The sequence below is a fragment of the Rhinolophus sinicus genome, linkage group LG05 (assembly GCF_036562045.2).
Source record: "Rhinolophus sinicus isolate RSC01 linkage group LG05, ASM3656204v1, whole genome shotgun sequence".
NCBI lineage: Eukaryota > Metazoa > Chordata > Mammalia > Chiroptera > Rhinolophidae > Rhinolophus > Rhinolophus sinicus.
This window is the reverse complement of record NC_133755.1, coordinates 51,049,725-51,067,524: the sequence shown is the minus strand read 5'-3', so window position 1 is coordinate 51,067,524 and position 17,800 is coordinate 51,049,725. Positions and strand designations below refer to the sequence as shown.

At 56.0% G+C, this 17,800-nt stretch overlaps 1 protein-coding gene across 24 annotated transcripts in view; it reads right to left on the bottom strand.

Annotated features, from left to right (window-relative positions):
• DYSF (dysferlin) overlaps positions 1-17,800 on the bottom strand; it is a 201,104-nt gene that overhangs the window by 98,734 nt on the left and 84,570 nt on the right. For all 24 annotated transcript variants that reach the window (XM_019718953.2, XM_074332153.1, XM_074332151.1 and 21 more), the window contains 10 exons: positions 17,199-17,314; positions 16,591-16,704; positions 15,173-15,350; positions 14,480-14,604; positions 12,367-12,473; positions 7,176-7,368; positions 4,900-5,055; positions 1,413-1,544; positions 1,146-1,312; positions 226-340 (listed from right to left, as the gene is read on the bottom strand). In XM_019718953.2, coding sequence (XP_019574512.2) covers positions 226-340; positions 1,146-1,312; positions 1,413-1,544; positions 4,900-5,055; positions 7,176-7,368; positions 12,367-12,473; positions 14,480-14,604; positions 15,173-15,350; positions 16,591-16,704; positions 17,199-17,314 — 1,403 coding nt within the window. The remainder of the gene's footprint in view (positions 1-225; positions 341-1,145; positions 1,313-1,412; positions 1,545-4,899; positions 5,056-7,175; positions 7,369-12,366; positions 12,474-14,479; positions 14,605-15,172; positions 15,351-16,590; positions 16,705-17,198; positions 17,315-17,800) is intronic.

The window sequence follows — 17,800 nt, the reverse complement described above, 5'->3', positions numbered from 1 at the left end:
CAACTTGACAACATATACCCTCAAAGTCCCAAGTGAGACTCAGGGCCAGTGTCTTACCCGAGGTGGACCTCACACTGTCCCTCTGCTAAGCAGAGCATAGAGGCTGGGGACGTGGGAAGAAGGGAGAAAATGTCCCACCCTTCTCTGAGCCACAGGCCCCCCCTGGGCCCAAATGGTCTGGACTCCAAGAAAGCGGAGCCCAACTGCCCCTGGGGCGCCCCTTACCACATCCGTGTAGTTGTCACTCATGTAGATCCACTGGCCTCCAGGGAGCCGGGTCTGGTTCTCAAACACCTCCTCCACGAAGCTCAGGTGGCCTGCGTCCGTGTCATGAAGCAGCCTGTGGATGTGGGACAGTCAGAGCCTCTTCTGAAGAGATCCCCACCAATCCACAACTTCCAGCAGAGCAGCCCGGGGCGTCGGCCAACCTTCCTGCATTAGCCTCACCCCAACCCACAACAAGACAGACGGAGGGGAGAGAGTGAGGAGGGGTCAGAGACAAGGGGAGAGAGAGAAAGGAGACCTGGGGAGACCTAGAGACACTCACAGAAGAAGGATACGTCACCACCCAAGAAAAAGAAAGAAAAGGGGAACCAAGTGTAGATGCCAAAGCCTCGAGGGTAGTTGAAGCTCAGTAGATAATCGTAGGCATGGAAAATGGTATCAAGCTGTATACTTAAGATTTGAGTGCTTGACTATAATATGCTATACATCAATTTTTTTGAGGTTAAAAAAACAATTGTTGAACGTCCATCAACCGGAAAAGAGAAGAGAAGGAGGCCGAGATGGCAATGAGATGGAGAAGGATGATTTGGGGAGACACCGAGAGAAAGGCCCTGAGGCATGAAAAGGGTTAACACATAGAGGAGGAAATGGGCTTTCTGTGGTATCTTGGAGGAGAAGGTTGCAACCAACAGAAGCAAAGTCGAGCAGAGGCCAACTTTGGCTTAATAATCAAGGACCTTCAAATTGTTAGAGCCTTTCTGGAAAGGAACACTGCCTCGTGAACCCCCAGTCCTGGGAGAGTTCAGGAGGAGGTCCCTAAGATCAGCATAGGGGCAATGAGAGTAGGCAGAAGGAGTAATAGGGCTGAGGCCTTTCAGAGGGGGGGCTGGGGCAGAGGGGTCCCCCAAACCCCAACTCACGTCTTCTCTGGACACACGAACCAGTCTCCAGCCCAGGCCCAGCCAGCCGAGGGGCGGAAGCTGTCCTTAGGTAGCTTGATCTTGCCCGTGACATCAGAAAACTTGGGGTAGGTAAGGCCTGTTGTGCCCCAGTTTCCAACCAGGGCCAGCTTGGTCTGGTTCTCATACTGGAGAGCAAGCAATAGAAAAGTGAGTGGGGCCCGGGGTAGGTTGGGGGGGCGGGGAGGGTGGCAGGAGAGCAGGGAGCAGCCTGGAAGACACACTCACGGTTTCAGCAAAGACGGAGAGCTTGCCCTCGGCAAACGGGTTGAACTCCTTCTCATCCACAGAGAGCCCGAACCAGAGTTTCACCCGTAGCTGCACCGGCATCCGGGCCCTGGGCACCCCCTCCATCGGATACTGAGTGCCAGAGGAGGACAGAAACCATAGTGCCCTTCAGGACCAGGAGGTCCCAACTGGAGGGGAACCTCCAGGCCTGGGCACACCCGCCTGACACCCCATCTGATAAGTCCTGTTGAAGGACTTATCAGAATTTCATGGAAGAAATTCATGTTGAAGAAAACTTCTCCCCAGCTGCGAAGAATCCTTCCCATCAAAGGAAAAGACTGCAGCACCCCCACCTGCATGCTCTCTGCAGAGACGGACCATCAGCGGGACCCCCCATTCTCCCCTCTCCCACGACATCCTCCTTTCTGTTCTCTTCTAAAATAGCACTGTCCGATGGAACGTTCTGCGCCAGTGGAAATGGTTTCTATCTGCACAGTCCAATATGGGAACCACTAGCTCCATGTGGCAACTGAGCACTTGAAATATAGCTCGTGTGACTGAGGAACTAAATTTTCAGTTTTATTGAATTTCAATTAGTTTAAATTTAAAAAGCCACATATGGCTACCATATTGGACAGTGCAGTTCTAGAACATTGTATCTCTCAAGGAGGCATCCTGAACCACAGGACGTGGTGAAGAGGTTAAAGCCTCCATCTTCATTTTCAGTTGCTGTTTTGTTTTTTCAGTTTGGTTTTTTTTTTTTTTTTTGGGGGGGGGTTGAGAGGGGCTGGATGTTAGTGTATCATCTGATATCTCTACACTTTCAAGTCCTTATCAGCATGTTAACCACTATTCACTGGTCTTCAACTGCATTTTAGCCCGAAACTTTCAGAAGCTCTGCCAAAATGGAATAACCACAACAACCCAACATAGAAAATTTATTCTCCCCCACTACTTCACCATTTGATGGAAATCAAGGGTCCGATATGGCCTGGGGAGCAGAAGTCCCTCACTCTCGGAAAAACACATTTTCCCTTAGAGGAAGTAACATATTAAGTACCAAGTCTTCATGTGCATGAGCTTGGAGGAGTAGCTCCTCTGGGAGGAGGAGCAGAATGAAACAAGGAAGTAGTTTGGAGGGGTTGAGGAGAGGAAAGGGAGGCGGAGGTAAGGGGTCCCTCCTGGTAGAGGAGGCCTAGATGCCTGGAAAGAGCCCCAGCCCTGGATACTACGCTAAGGCAGTGATAGCTCACCCTTCACCCAGGCTCTCCGCTTTTGGTTCATCCTCGGTGAAGCCTGAAGGAGCCCCTGACCCCAAGTGTCACCCGCCCCGGAAACCTCCCCATGACTGTTCTCTTCAGCTGTTCTCTCCCCTGGGGTGGTTAGCAGCCTTTTCCCCTCCAAACCACCAGCCCCAGGGAGATGGCAGGAATGCCTGACCCCCCCCCTTTCCCTTCCACCCCCAGTCTCTCCCCTTCCCTCCCCCAGACGGGGCCAGCCTGCTGGACCCAAAATAGCAACAGCAAATAAAGAAATGTCTAGTTTGGGGCTCCTCTCCCTCTCTGCTGGTGCTCATTTTTTCCAACTTTGGTTTAAGTTAAGAAACACCAATGTTTTCTTGGTCTCTGCTTGCTGCCAACATTTTTGTAGAGCTTGCTCAGGAGCTACTGGCGGGGCTCATAAACTCAGTGGGGAAGACTTCGAGAAACAATTCTATATCTTTTTTTTTTTTTTTGCTTAGAATTAGGGAAATTTTTCAGTTTGCATTTCCCTAAAGCTACAGGGCCGAGACATCAGAGCCTGGAGCGCATCTGTTGGAGCACGTCCACCAGCCACCTTCCCGTAGCCCCACCTCCACGCTAGTCACACAGCCTTCCCCGGGTAACCCCACTCAGATGTGGCAGCTGTGTGACCTCCTGTGCCTTCTGTCCTACCAGGCAAGGAGGTGGCTCAGGAGGGAGCAAATCAGGTTGCTAGGAAGTTAAGAGCACAAGGGGAAAGTGCCCCGGTGGCCTGTGAGCAGGTGGGAGGGGCAGCCCACTGCCTGACACCTGCCCCCTCTTTCTAGGCAAAGCTGGCCTCTAATCTGAAGTATCACTGACCCCACGGGAAGACATCTGCTCATCCCTGACCTTGGGTTGACCTCCAGTCCTGGTACTAGTGGAGCTTCCTCTCCCCAGGGAGCAAAGGAGCTCCCACAAAGGAGAAACTGACACTTATTGATCACCTCGTTCCAACAAGACCCGTGACCTGTGTTACCTAATTCAATCCTCAAAACCTATGAGGTAGGTAGCCTGATCCTCGTTTTACAGTTGAGACGAAGGTCAGCAGTTCAGAGAGCTTAGGTAACTTGCCTAAGGCCACACAGGATTCCAGCCAGCCCTGCAACCTGTCCACATCCACTGCGCCATTGAAACCTGTCCTCTCTACCCATCCCAGGGGGGTGACAAGAATGACTGACCAGTATACGAATGGGTTGGCCAACAGTTACTCAGAGATTTGAGGCGAAGGCTAGTCAATAATGACTTCCCGGAAGAGGTAAAGTGGGAATTGGTCCTGGTATGGATGGGAGGAGAGACACGGGGAAGGGGAAGGTTAAAGCCAGGCAACTCATAAGGCCAACAGGGCCACTGGAGTCAGCAGTAAGGGGTGAGGGGCCAGCCTGCTTCCCAAGGCCACTCCTTCTCTAGCAGGGCAACTTCAATGGCAGTTCTCCAAACAGGGACCCTCCCCTTGGCTGAGCGCAGCCGTGACACAGGAAGGGCTTTCTCCAAACTGTGTCCTGACCACCAGGTTGCGGTATCACAACCAAAGCAGTCTTGGCTCTGTGTCCCCACATTAACCCAGAGAGGAGGACAGAGGGTCCCCAGGTACCCACTCACTTCACTGTCACCCCATCCCAAGGCATGTCAGTTTCCTGAGAGAAGATGAAGAGGGAACAAGGATGGGTACTGGAGAAGAAACAGAAGGAGAGGCGGGAGTGGGGTAAGACTGGGGTGCAGGGTTACTTGCTCCCAGCTCTCTGGTAGGGCAGACCATGGGCACACCCAGTGCCCAGACACCAGCCTTCCCACAGGGAACTTGCACCTGAGCGAGGCTCCAGCTGAATGGGAGGCACTCAGGCAGGGTGTGGAGGCAGAACTCTTAGAGGCTGGGGCTGAGGGCTGAGGACTCCCTCCCAGAGACTTGCCTGAGAAGGCGTGCACAGCCTCAGGGGTCAGCCTCTCCTAGACAGCCTGGGGCACAGACCCAGTGCCCCACGGTTCCAGCCCTCACCTGCTAACTTTGTAGACTAGGTGCGGGGGATCGAGGGACTTTGTGGGCGAGAGGAGATGGGAAGTAGTTGTACCTAAAGCCCTCTGCCCTTTCCAAGAGCAGAGTCCAAGGACTCTTAGGCAAAAAGAGAACCAGAGGGAAAAATGGAAGGGGAGAGGGACAGGCCTTGTGTTGAGAAAATATGATCATGACTTGAGGAAACAGAACCCACTTTCAGAAAGATCGTCTGCAGCTTCCCACAATTCTTGCCACAGCAGCTGGTGCCCCTCTGGGAGAAGAGAACCTCGTGAGCGGGTACTCGCTGGTACGCAACTCGCTTGTCCCCCTGCAGCATCCAGATCACGATGTCAGGCAGGCTGTTCTGGGGCTGGAGAGAAGGTGGCCGTCAGGGTGGGGACAGTGACGCGCTGGGCCCACATCCCACAGCCCAACCGTGAGCTGACTGGTCCTGGCTCCGGGGCCGCACAGCCCTCTCCTCCTGGCTTCCATCCCTCAGCTGTGCACACCCGGCGGCCCCCTTGACCTCCCAGGGTTGGCTGGGCACCTCTGTCTTCAGCAGCCACAAGCCCCCGAGGACAGGGCGTGAGGCTGCCCTTGCTCACACGGGGAGCCTGCCAAAAATCACTGAGCTGAGTTCACGTTTTCTGGGAAAAGACACTCCTGCCTGGAGCCCAGGGCTTCAGTTCTATCCAGTGGGTAGACAGATGCTTCCAAGCATAGACATGAGAGGATTTCATTTGACCTGGAAGATGACCTTACACTTAGGATGACGTCCCCCCTTCTTCACCCCTGAGAGCAGCAGTGAATCCACAGAAGGTGTGCCCTTCCCAGAGGACACTCACTCCTCCTCCCTCTAACAACAGAGACCCTGGGGTCTGACTCTTCTCTGAGCCTGGTGACACTGGGCTCTGGAAATGGTGACTAGCTCAGAACAAAACTGCAATGCCCCTGAGCCCCTCAGAGCCTCTGGCCATGAGTGAGAAATGTTCCCAGCTGACACTCAGGAGAGATGGCTGGTTGGGTACAGTCCCTCTGCTTCCAAGGTTGGTAAGTGAAGCGTGCCAGGAGGAGGGTGGGGCTGGGTCTCTGACCAGGGCTCAGACGCTTGGAGCGCTTGCCCAGCATTTCACAGGCTTTATGTCACTTTCTCCCTGCAGCAGCCCAGGTGGCAGAGAAAGGCAGTCCATTTGACAGGTAAGGAAATTCAGGCTCTAAGAGATTAGGAACTGGGTTTTTCTGACTCTCAATACATGTTCCTAGCTGCTACACCAGGGGTTCTCTAAGGGTGGTCCCAGAGCAGCAGCGGCTACATCACCTGGGAACTTGCTAGAAACGTACATTCAAAGGCTCCACCCCAGACCTGTGAGATGGGGAGAGGGGCTGTAACCTGTTTTTAGTGAGCCCTTCAGGGGATTCTGATGCACACTCAAATTTGAGAAAGACCCTCTCCAGATTCCCATTCAGTCAATACTACGTGTGTGACCTTAACCTCTCCCAGCCCTGTCAGGATCTATGCTGAGAGTTCCGGGGTCAGTCTGGGTCATGATTTGGGGGAGGGGCAGTCCATGAACAGCCTGCGGGGATCGTCCACAGCCTCTGTGAGGGGTAGGCCTGTGGCTGAGTGTTCCCCAAATAGCTGGCCACGTGCCCGAGATCCTATCCGAGGACGGACTGGGGCCCAGCACTGCCGGCTGCCTTCCCTTCCTCAGCATCCCTCCCACCTCCTAGGCCGCCCTCTCCCCTTCAACAACTTGCTCCTCCAGGAGCCCCTTGCACCCCCTGCCCCTCTCTGCACACTCCTCTGGGGAGAGGCTTCCTATCATCCCCACCCCCTCCCGGAGAAGACGGGGAAGCCACAGGACTCCATGAATGGGCAGAATGGGCAGTTGCTGAGCTGCCTGTGACATATCGAGCAGACCTTGGTCCTCATTCTGGACAAATCCATGGCCTGCTGGGATGCCCAGGGAACTAGGTGGGTACATGTGACCTGGGAGAAGGGGTGCCCCTGAAGACAAACTGGAGGCTCTTCTCTCTGATTAGATATGACAAAGTTCAGAGTTACTGCATATGTAGCCCCCTCAGGCCTGGGGCTTGGAGACTTCCAGGAGGGCAGGAAACAGGGCCCCTGGAGAGGCAGGAGCAGACAGGCACTGGCTGGCAGGGAGAACGAGCTGGGTCCTAGGGAAGTAGGCGCCCTGGGTTCTGGTCCCAGCTCTGTCTAGGACACACTTTGGCAGCATTTATTACACACATTTGGGGACATTTATTGAATACCTAATACATGTCAGGCTGTGTGCTACACCCAATATCCCGTTGTATCTTCTCTCCTCCTTCTATGTATGGGGAGACTGAGGCTCAGAGATGTTAAGTCACCTGCCCAAGGTCACTCAGCAAAAGGAGCCAGGGTTGGATCATGGTCCAGACAGTTCCCATTTCCCTCCTAGTTCCGATGTTCCAGGCAGGAAGGTGGCTCGGAGGGCTACCTACCTCATCCGCCAGGGCACGGAGACGCAGGAGCCAGTCCTCAGCCTGCTCCAAGGTGGCAGGGAGCTCGCAGCGGCCAAGCTTCAGGGCCAAGGCCGCCTCGGTGATCTGGCTCAGGTGACGGGTGCGCAGCTTGTACAGGTACTGGTCCAGGTGGGTGGCGGAGGGTATCTCTTGGACATTGCGCAGGGACTGGCTGTGAGAGACAGACAGATGGGATGTGCCCGCTGAGCAAGAGCTCAGTGCAGGCACACACATATGTGTGCACACATATGTGCACAGGCCCCCATGACACGTCGCACACCCTCAGTCTGCCTGCTGGGCATTCTGTGTGTAGTGGGCACCTCCTCCAGCCTGACCCGCGGGCACTCATTTCCGTGCAACCTGCTCCACCTCACCTCCTCGAGGAAGCCTTCCCCAAACACAACGGCCCACATGCCTCTGCTCTGAAGTCCCCAGGTGGGTCCTTCCCTGTCCCCTGCATCCTCCTAGAGCAGAGGCCTGAGCGCTAAGTTGCCCTTGGCTGAAATGAATAAATTCTGGTGTACATACACTTTCTTCAAGAAGGAAATTTATGGACCCCTGACAAGCCACTGCAGACGCTGTGGGGAGGCTGGCAGCCAGCAATACAGATGTGTCGACTTGGGGCGGCCCCACAACACCCCTCCCAGAACCTTCTATTTGGGAAGCCTTTGGAGAGGAGCTGGGGGGGACATGCAGTCCCAAAAACACAGCCCTAGGCCCCAAGTGGGTGGTTGGGCTTAAACTCCATCCTGTTTGGAGGCCAAGAACTCTGACCCCACCACCCCGTGGATTGCTGGAAAGTCCTTCAGTGGCTCCCCTTCACCAGACCAAGGCTCCGGGGTCGGTCAGTACACACACAGGGTCCTGCGGGATGAGGCGGGGAGGGGGAGGCCTGCACCCTCCCTCACTGAGCAGACCCCTCTAGATGATCCCTGTTGAAGGCATGAGGGGCTGCCCCACCTCCGCTGAGCCCGTGCTCCCAAACAGGACATCAGTCAAACCCACTCCGCAAGTTCTGCTCCCACCACTTACAGCCCCCCCTCAACCTCATACTCCCCTCCCCGCAGCGTCTCGACTCCGGCTCCCGGCTGATTTATTTTTCTGCCAATTTCCCCGAGCTATGCAGAACCAATTACCGCCGGAGCGCAGCGGCACCGCCGCCGCCAGATACACCACTCTGGCAGGCCCTCGGCGCACTACATTTTTCCTGTTATTTTTTTTAATTGAATTTTTAGGGTGGGGGGAGCGGTACGCAAACTCCATCTCAGGAAACTTAAGCCCCGGGACCTGTCTCAGGTCACGTACTGCACACCCTGTAGTAATATAATATTTACTGCCCCGAGGGTGCCGGGGATGGGGCTGCCCCAGGCCAGGAGAGGGGCGGCCTCCATTCCCCAGCCCACTCGAACGTGGCGGAGGGGTATGTTCGCTGGGTAAAGGGGGGCCTGGGCCAGAGTCCTGGCTGGAGCCTGCCTGGAAAGGAGGCCAGAGTGGGCCTGAGGGTGGGGGCAGGCGGGTCTGGAGTGGGATATGGAGAGCGGAGCCAACCAGGGTGATTTATGCTCCCAGCCTGGGTCGGGAGCTGGGAGGGATTGCCATACAGACCACCAAAGGGAGACTTTCACGGAGACCACTAGCCCAGCCAAGACTCCCCAAGAAACAGCAGGGACCATGACTGCCACTGACAAGATGCCTTGGACCTTTCCTGCCCCAGGAAAGCCCAAAGCAGGGGCTATGGAAAGAACGGGAAACTCGGAAGAGGAGGCTAGATGACACTGTACCCCCAAACCTCAACAGGGGCAATTGCCCTGCCAATCCTGGCTGACTTGGAAATGGCAGGCAGGGCTCAGCACAGGCTGAGAACAGAACTGGGCAGCTCATGGAGTTGCCGCCTGCCCCGGCGGTGAGTGGGTGCCTTTATCGGGGACAGCTGCCCAGGAGGGAGCCGTGTCCAGCCTGAAAGAACTGGCCCTGGAATCATTCATTTCCTTTCTCATGAGCAACAGCTCTGCTGGTGCTGGCTAGGGACCGGGTCCAGCCCTGCCCTCAGGGAGCCCCCACGGAGCAGTCTCAGAGGCAGGAGTACTTCCTGGAGGAAGTGGCCCCTAGCTGCATCTGGCAGGGCCAGCAGGAGTTAGGCCACAAAGAGCAGGAAGGGTGTGCTGGCAGAAGGAGCCATATGTGCACAAGATGAAGGCTCAGAGGCGGAGGGAACATATGCAGGGTGGCTCTGAAGAGGCTGCAGGGTAGGACTGCTGGGGTCTGAGAGGCAGGGAGGGGGGACAGAGAGGCCTGTCCACCAGGATGAGGTCTGGGGCTTTTCCAAACTGGAAGACACTGACGGCCCGAAGTGGAGGTGGCACGGCACAGTTTTAGGAAAATCACAGAGAATGAATTGAATGTCCTGGCAGGACATCCAGGTGGAGATGTGGGGTGGGCAGTTGGGTCTGTAGGGCTAGAGAGGAGAGCAGAGCGCTGGGCTGAAAGAACTGTGGGCACCACTGGCTGGTAGGGAGAAAGGCGCCCAGAGAGATAAGGCAGGAAAAGGCTCCGATGGAATGAAGGAACTAATGTAGGAGGCGTGGGCAGGAGCTGGCTGGGAAATGGGTGAGCAGCCAGTGGTCAGCCAATGTGAGCTGGCTTAGGAGCCCCCACGCCTGGTTGCCCTGCTTGCCAGCCCTGACAATGCTCAACACAGAGCCAGAGGGGGAGAAAGCCTTCTTGCCGTGGCCCGAGGACTGTTGGTGGCCACAGGGGGTGCCTGAAGGAATCAGTCCTGATCGCTGGCATTCCTCCCCTGGAGAGCCACTTGTGCATTCCCCAGAGGACGGAAACCTCCTCCTAAGCTCCTGACCTGGGCCCTGGGCCCCCCAGAAGGCCTCAGGCCCCATTATATCCTGAGGAAAATGCCTCAAGGGGGCTAGGCTTTGGCAGAACCCTTCACGAGCCCTGACAGGGCAGGGAGGGCAGCCCGACTTGGATCCCACCTGTCTCAGATGTTTCAGACACCTCAGACCTGCCAGCAGCCATACAGCACGAGTCATGAGCAGAGCACTGGCCCACCCTCCGCACCCAAGCTGTCAGGCTGGGCCAGTTGGGGCATCTATGGCAAGTCACTCTGAGGCCCTCCCCATGGTGACCACATGTACCCGTGGATCCCTCCAGCCCCACGCTCACTCCGACCTCCAGACCACACATGTCCCATAAGCACCCCCCACTCTACACAGCCAGTCCTAAACTCCACTTCTTCCCCAAAACCTGCTCTTCTCCTGCTAAGCTCTCGGTGAATGACCTTACCATCAGCCAGCTGCCCTGGCCAGAGCCAGGATATCATTCTGGACCTTCCTTGTGCCATCACATCCAACCCAGCATCAAGTCTTGTCCATTAGAGAGCAATACAGCAGCAAGGGCCTCGGCCACTTACTATGGCTGTGAATCTGGGCAAGCTAATTAACCTCTCCATGCTTCAGTTTCTTCGTCTGTAAAATGTAGATCGTTCTACTGCCTACCTCATACGATTTTTATGATGTAGTTCATACAGGTAAAATTCTTAGAACAACACCTGACACAGAACGTACTCACTATGAGGCTGCTGTCATCTTGATGCCTCCTGAATGGCACACACTGCCCTCGGCTTCCCTCTGCCCCCACCCCTCCTAGGATCCCTGCCTTGGCTGATGCCTGGCCCAGTGTCCCTTTACCACCACCACCACCGGCCCATCCCTCGCACTGCAGCCAGAGTGGGCAGCTGAACCACGGGAACCACTGTGCCCCCACGTGGCTCAGAGGGCTGAGCTCACCTTAGCAGACCCCTGAGCTCTGCCCCATTGGACTTCAGCGTCCCTGGTGACGCCCCGTCCCCCGCCCTCTCCCAGAGGAAGCAGGCATTTCAGGCCTCTGCACCCTTGCCTGGGCAGTCTCCTCTCCAAAGGCTGACTCCTAGTCCTCCTCCGTCAGAGTTCAAATCGGCATCCCCTCCTCCAGGAAGCATCCGAATTAGATGCGCGTTACATACACCTGCTCTGAGCTCCTACAGCACATGCCTCTAACTCCCTTCCTCTGCTCCCTTTTGCATGGGTCACCCGCTGGAGGGCTGAAGCTTCCCTCTTGTCAGTATGCTCTGCCAGGCTTCAGGGAGGTTTGGGGGATGCGTGAAAGACCTGTCTGCTATTCCACTACTGGTGGGAGGGAGAGGGAGAAAGAGCGATTCTTGGGGGAAACATTTGTTCTGATGAAGATGTCCTTCCCAGCAGGAGGACAGAGGACTAGAAGGACACTGCATCCGGAAGCATGGTGAGCCGTGTCTCAGCAGGACGGCATTTCTCATACCTTCAATAGTGGGTGGGACAGTAGGATTTAGAGGGGGGCATAGAACACATTTGCACATATTCACACTTAATCCCATAGAAAGTAGAAAGGCAACCTTTTTACTAATAAGTCCATTTAACTGCTGAGAAAACTGAGGTCCAGAGAAGAAAGCTGCCCAAAGCTGCACAAATGGTTAAAGGGACAACAACCTGTATCTCCTGACATCGCTTCTTCTTAATAATAATGTTAGCTACCATTTATTAAACACTTCCTAAAGGCCAGGCACTTTGTTTCTGTGATAGTATAAAGTAGTTATTCTCAATGTCAAGTTGAGGATGAAGAAACCAAGTTTCAGAGCAGGTGGGTAGTGAACCCCAAATCACCCAACGGTGGAGGAGATGCTGAGATGCTCCCCTCCTGCCGGGCCTCAGAGCCCCTGTTCTCCATCACCCCCAGGGTCCCTTCTTCCTGAAAATCAGCCATGTCAATAGAAGGCTAAATAGAAACCCTGGTCCCCGACATGGCCTTGGGGGAAGGAGGGGCGCCATCACCCCCCTCAGCCAGCTCCTCCTGCAGATTCCATCAGGGAAATAAGAGGTCGGGGATCAGACACAATGCTCCCCATTCAGGTGAGCCAGGCCGCCCCGGGCCCACAGCTGCCGCTGCTGCAGGGAGATTTATGACCTGCTCTAAATGTCACCTTTTCAACTCCCCGCGCTGGCTCCACCACCTTTGGACTCAGCACGGGCTGGACTGCTGGCCAAGCGTGGCTGGGGAGACGTGCCGTTGCTCACCACCACACACGAACACTCCCAGGCAAAGGGCCTCATGGAGCCAGGAGGGAGGGCGTGGGCACCCCTACCTGCAGTCTGCAATGAGCTCATCCATCAGCTGAGCCACCAGGGTGTCCATGTCCTCGGCGGAGCACTGTGCCTTCAGGGCCAGGTGGACTTGCTCCAGGCAAGCTTCCTGGAGAACAGGCAAGCAAGGGTCAGGACCGGCTCTGGGAGGCCGAAGGTACACACTCAGCCCCCAGCGCCCAGACCCTATCACCACTCCCAGTCCCAGAACCAAAAAGGAGAGAGTAGGGGTTAGAGCACAGAAGGCAGAGCCCAGACCCGACAAACCAGAGTCTGTCCTGCCTCGAGGACACTCCAGGGCTCCCCACACCTAACTGATCCAAATTCTGCAGCCTGGGACTCCAACCTCGTGTGTGGTCACAAGAAGTTCAGGTGCTGCGTGCAGACTTCGACAGAACTGGATTGTATCCCACTCCCGATGGGCCCCTTCAAGCGAGGTCTTCCATCTCACAGGCAAGTGACCTCTGAGCCCCTCTAGTTTCCTACCTGGGATACTCTATCCCAAATCCTACCACCCAGCCAGCGAGGGTCACATCCTCCTTTCAGGAGCACTCAGAACACCTCCAATAACAAAGTTCCCATTGCAAATTCCTATGGCCGGCTCACACCCTCCATGGAGCACTTCTCCAGCCATTTCCATGGGCCACAGTCCTGAGCTAGGAGGCAGAGGGCTCTCACAGAATACCCATCAGACCAAGGACTGTCGCTCAGTCTCCCACGCCCCTCCCCACCCACCAGCCTTACTGAACAGGTGCTCCACCCTGGGACCACCAGTCTGGGGACAGGCCCTGGAAAGAACACATCGTTCCTCCCCTCAAGGACTGTCCTATGAGAAAATAACTGGCTCAGAGAACAGAGTCTCAACTTAAACAGCATCAACTCCAAGTTCTCCTACACCTTGGAGACTGCCAGTCTCGGGGAAGATGTGGGCCCCCACGGCCCCCACCTGGGTGTGTATCCCCTCCCAGCCACTCCAAGACCCCAATCATCCCCTTCCCCTTCCACCCTCCCTCCTCACTAGGCTCACCTCTTCACCCACAGACATGTCCAAGCCTCTCAGCCCACTTCCCTCCATCCCACTGCTCCTCACTTGCTCAGCATCGAGGCCACACCTGCCTCCTCCACATTCCCACAGGCCACCTGCCTTGTGGGTGAGCCTCCACCCCATGGACACACAGAAATGGCCTGGGGCCACCACCAGGAGCACCAGCTTCTCGCTCTGGGCCTCCCGACCTCTGTCCACTTTGATTCCCCTGCACTTTCTGGCCAAGCACCCGGCCTATCACTCCCAGCCTCCACAGGCAACCCCCTGGTCACATCCAAAACAGGACTCAACACTCTGCTCTTCTCCCAACTTCCCAATTCCCAGCCCCTGGAGTCACTCCTCCCAGCCCTCCCTCCTTCCCCATCCAATAGACCACCAAGTGCTGCCAGCCCAAGTCCTGCAATTTTCTCCCCAGGTTACCTCCTTCCCAGTGCTCGTCAGTCTCCCCTGGACCACTGCAAGGGCAACCTGGCCAGGCTCCTGTCTCCTACCCCCTCCCTGCCCTGCAATGCGTCCCTGATGCTCTTGGCCCTCTCTCTCCGCTGAGCCCCATCTCTCACTGGTACTCCCGGAGTGTTACCTGAACTTAAGTTTGGAACTTCTGTATGGGAGGAATGGGTGACACGGGCTCTCCTTTGCCAAACTGACTCCCTGAGAGCAGGTCAGCTCCTTGTTCATGCCCACCTTCTAGCTAGAAATTTCAAGCACAAGCCCTTGCATGGGGTAAGAGGCAAAGGCATTTGATGAATGATGAACAAACGAAAGAACGAACAAACGAACGAGTGCGAGACTCTGTCCTGCTGCTCCCTGCTCAGTTTCTCTCAGCTCTTTCTCTGTGCTGTCTCCTACATCAGACTAAGGGCTCCCAGGATACTTCTCACTCCCTCTCCTCTCTTTCCAGTATGCAAGACAGGACCACAAACCTGGCACTGTTAGGACACAAGGGACCCCAGACGTCATGAAGGTCTGCAGGCATAGCTACGTGTGCACCCACAGGGAGCTGGTCTGAAGACACCACCACGGAGCGTGCACGTGCAGGCTACGTGCAGGTGGGGGCAGCTTCCACTCACCAGCCGGTCAGCGATCCTCAGCAGTTGGTTCTGAGCCTCCACTCGGTGGCTGATGTCCTCCCAGTAGGATGACAGCACCACCACAGGCTTCACGTTGCCCCAGGGTAAGTAGTAGTAGTGACAGCCTGGAAGGACAGATTGGCCTGGTCCTGAGCCAGGGGTGGGGCGGTGGGTGGGACGGGGACCGAGGGTGGGATAGATTTAGGCACCTGCCCCCCTTCCCACTAAGAACTCCCTTAGACACACGTGCAGGACCAGTACTCCCCAGTGTTCAGACAAGGGGCCTGCGCTCTCTTCATGTGCTCAACAGTCAGCTGCTGCTCTCATTAGGGCTCCGTAACACATCCAAACAAAGGGGTTGTTAGAAGGACTCTGGAAAACCCCAATTCTCCAAAATCTCTGCACCAAGCCCAACAGCCACCACGTGATCGATGATATCCACAGGTCAGGATCGGGGCTGACCACAGCTGGTGCTGGGAGACCAACCTGTAGGTCCTGGCAGCAGGGACCCACCAGGAGGTGAGCCGGGGGAGGCGGCACAGGGGAAGCAGAGCAGGAGGTCCCCCACAATAGGTTTGCCCGGGCCAGGCCCTTGAGTGGACCTTGGGCAGCTTTCCGTGCGGGGGCAGGACTTAGGGTCCAGCCCCTCTCTGTGGTCTGGGTCCTATCCAGGCACATGGCCTCTGGCCTCACCATCAAAGACCGCCCGGCTGTACTGGGTGGTGGAGGCCAGCGGCAGGCAGGTCGTATCGAACTTGTTGCCGTAGTTCCCGATGCTGACCTCGAACTGGATTGCATCATCAACATCCTGCAGCATGGAGGCCGAGTAGAAGGCGGCGAAGAGGGAATACTTGCGCCTTCGGAGGTACTTCTGGGAACAGAGAGGGCAGCCAGAGAGTCACAGGGAGGAGGAAGAGAGACACCGGAGTGGGGAGGGGTCACATGCCTGGCAGGCCCTGGCCATTCCTGGTGGCCAGTAAATCCTGCCTGGACAGATGGGTGGCGAATGGTCCAGCTCAGCAACAGTGCCCAGATTTGGTTACTGACTGAGCGAACTCATTCCAGGCCTGTGTGCTTGGCCACGTTCCTCTAATAAGGTCTGTGCCTCCAAGGCCATGCTGTTCCTTAACCCAAACCAGCAGCCATGACACCGCCACCCTGGGGAGCCGGGTCTTCCGTATCTGCTGCTCAGAAGGGACAGGAGGCTCTAAACCACCATGCCCCCACCCAGGGCATCCACCCCACACCACGCGGGGGCTCCTCTCCCACACCAGCCCGCTCTGCCATGTGCCTGGGACAAATGAATCCCACTGTCTCCTCTGGGCATCGGGCACAGGGCTGAGGACGTGGGAGGCACTCACTCACAAGAAGCAGGATGACTTTACGATCCCCTTCATGGAAGGCCGAGCAAAGAGGGATTAACACAACTGGGTTTTGAATAATACAAACAGTAATAGCTAATCCTGACTGGGTGCTTACTGCATATGGGTAAGAATTAATTGAACCCTCACAACAATCTTATGGGATAAGTATAATTATTACCCTTCGTTTACAGATAAGGAAACAGAACAGCTGGTACTGGTCAAGCCAGGACTAAAACCAGCGCTGACTACAGAGCCTGAAAGCTTAAACCACCATGTGGACTCCACACAGCTGCCTCTTGGCTACAAGGCCCAGCTCCCCCACTTGTTGTTCTGATACATTGGAGCCTCAGTTTCTTCATCTGTCAAATGGAGAGATGCTAACAGCAGCCACCTCATGGGTGCTGGGAGGACTCAATGACAGCAGGATGTCACTAGCACAGAATCTGACGCATGGTGAGTGTTTAATCAGTGTTCGCTACTCTTACATTATTGCTATGAAATAACCTCTCAGTTTGTATCGAGCTCTAGGCTTTTAAAATATTTTAATTTATCTTTATGAGCCTCTGAACATTCCTCAGGGAGGCAAAATAGGTGTGGGGTCACTCCCACTTCCCAGCTGAGGCACTGAGGCCCAGAGGGGTGAAGGCACCTGAGTGTGGATAGAGCTGAGCCCTCATCCACCATGACGCCTTGAGGCCAACCCCCCTTCCCCACCCTCCTCACCACTTCGAGAGCCACGCCTCTCACCTCTACCCAGAGAATGTCATCTGCGGAGAGATCCTCCACCTTCTGCTCACTGTGCTCCACCAGCTTGGTCTCCAGGGAGAGCAGAACCCGGCCTCGGTAGGCCACTCCTTCCCCCTGAGAGGGAAGGTTGGATCACCAGGAGCAGGGGGAAGGAGGAGAGAAGGAAAGGGGCCTGATCTGTCCCTGAAGTCGCTCATCTCCCAGGCACCAAGGAGGTCTCTGAGCCACCCCCATCACTGCAGATGAGGAAATGGTGCCCAGAGAATTCAAGTGACAGGCCAAACCACCCAGATGGTCAATACCAGACTCCAACCCAGCCAGAGGAGATATGAAACCTGAGACAGATGAGGTGAGAGGACTGGGCCCTCAGGGTCCAGGAAAATGGGGGATTAGCCCTGAAGGAGAGGCAAACGGAAGGGGTGTGGGAGGGGGGAAATGGCCAAGAGGAGACCAGGCAGAAGGAGGGCTCTCTGAGGACGTGGCTACCTGGCCCTGAGCCTGCTCAAGCCCTATCGGGCCCCAATACTGCCCAAGCCAGGCTGGAGGACCCCTCCCTCAGGCCGGGGGCTCTAGGAAAGGTGGGGTGGAGCAGGGTCCGGCGGGCTCACCTTGCCTGTGTTGAGCTCCGCATAGGGGTCCGGGAAGCCAGTGAACTCCCTGGGACTGCCGTACAGGTTGACATAGCAGGGCCCAAAGGTGGGCAGGAAGCCCAGGTGGTCGTCCACTGAGAGACAGGCAGGGTCAGAGGTGCTTTCTAGTGGTCAGTCCAGCCTCCTCCAGGCCGGAGTCCATCCCGGCCCTTCCACATGCACAGGCCCCGCACACGTGTGAAGAATAGTCACATTGTCTCCTGTATGTCCCTTTAATCCTCACCACAATGCCGAGACATGGAGATTTTTACTATATTTAGGATCTCATTTACGATTTCCTCATTTTACAGATGAGGAAACTGAGGCTCAGTGATGCAAAGAAATGAATGGCTCCAACATGGCATGACCCAAATGATCTGCCCTCAAAGCCCATGCACTAAACCAGCACGTAAAGCTGGGGCCAGGGCCCACCCCCGCCCCACCCTTTCCAGGCAGTACCCCATCCTGCATCCTGTCTCCATCCCACACATGAGCGTAGGGGGGCACAAAGGTGGTCCCAGAGCCTCGTGACCAAAGAAGCCATCTCCCAGGGCACCAGGGAGGGGGCCCAGCCAGATGTC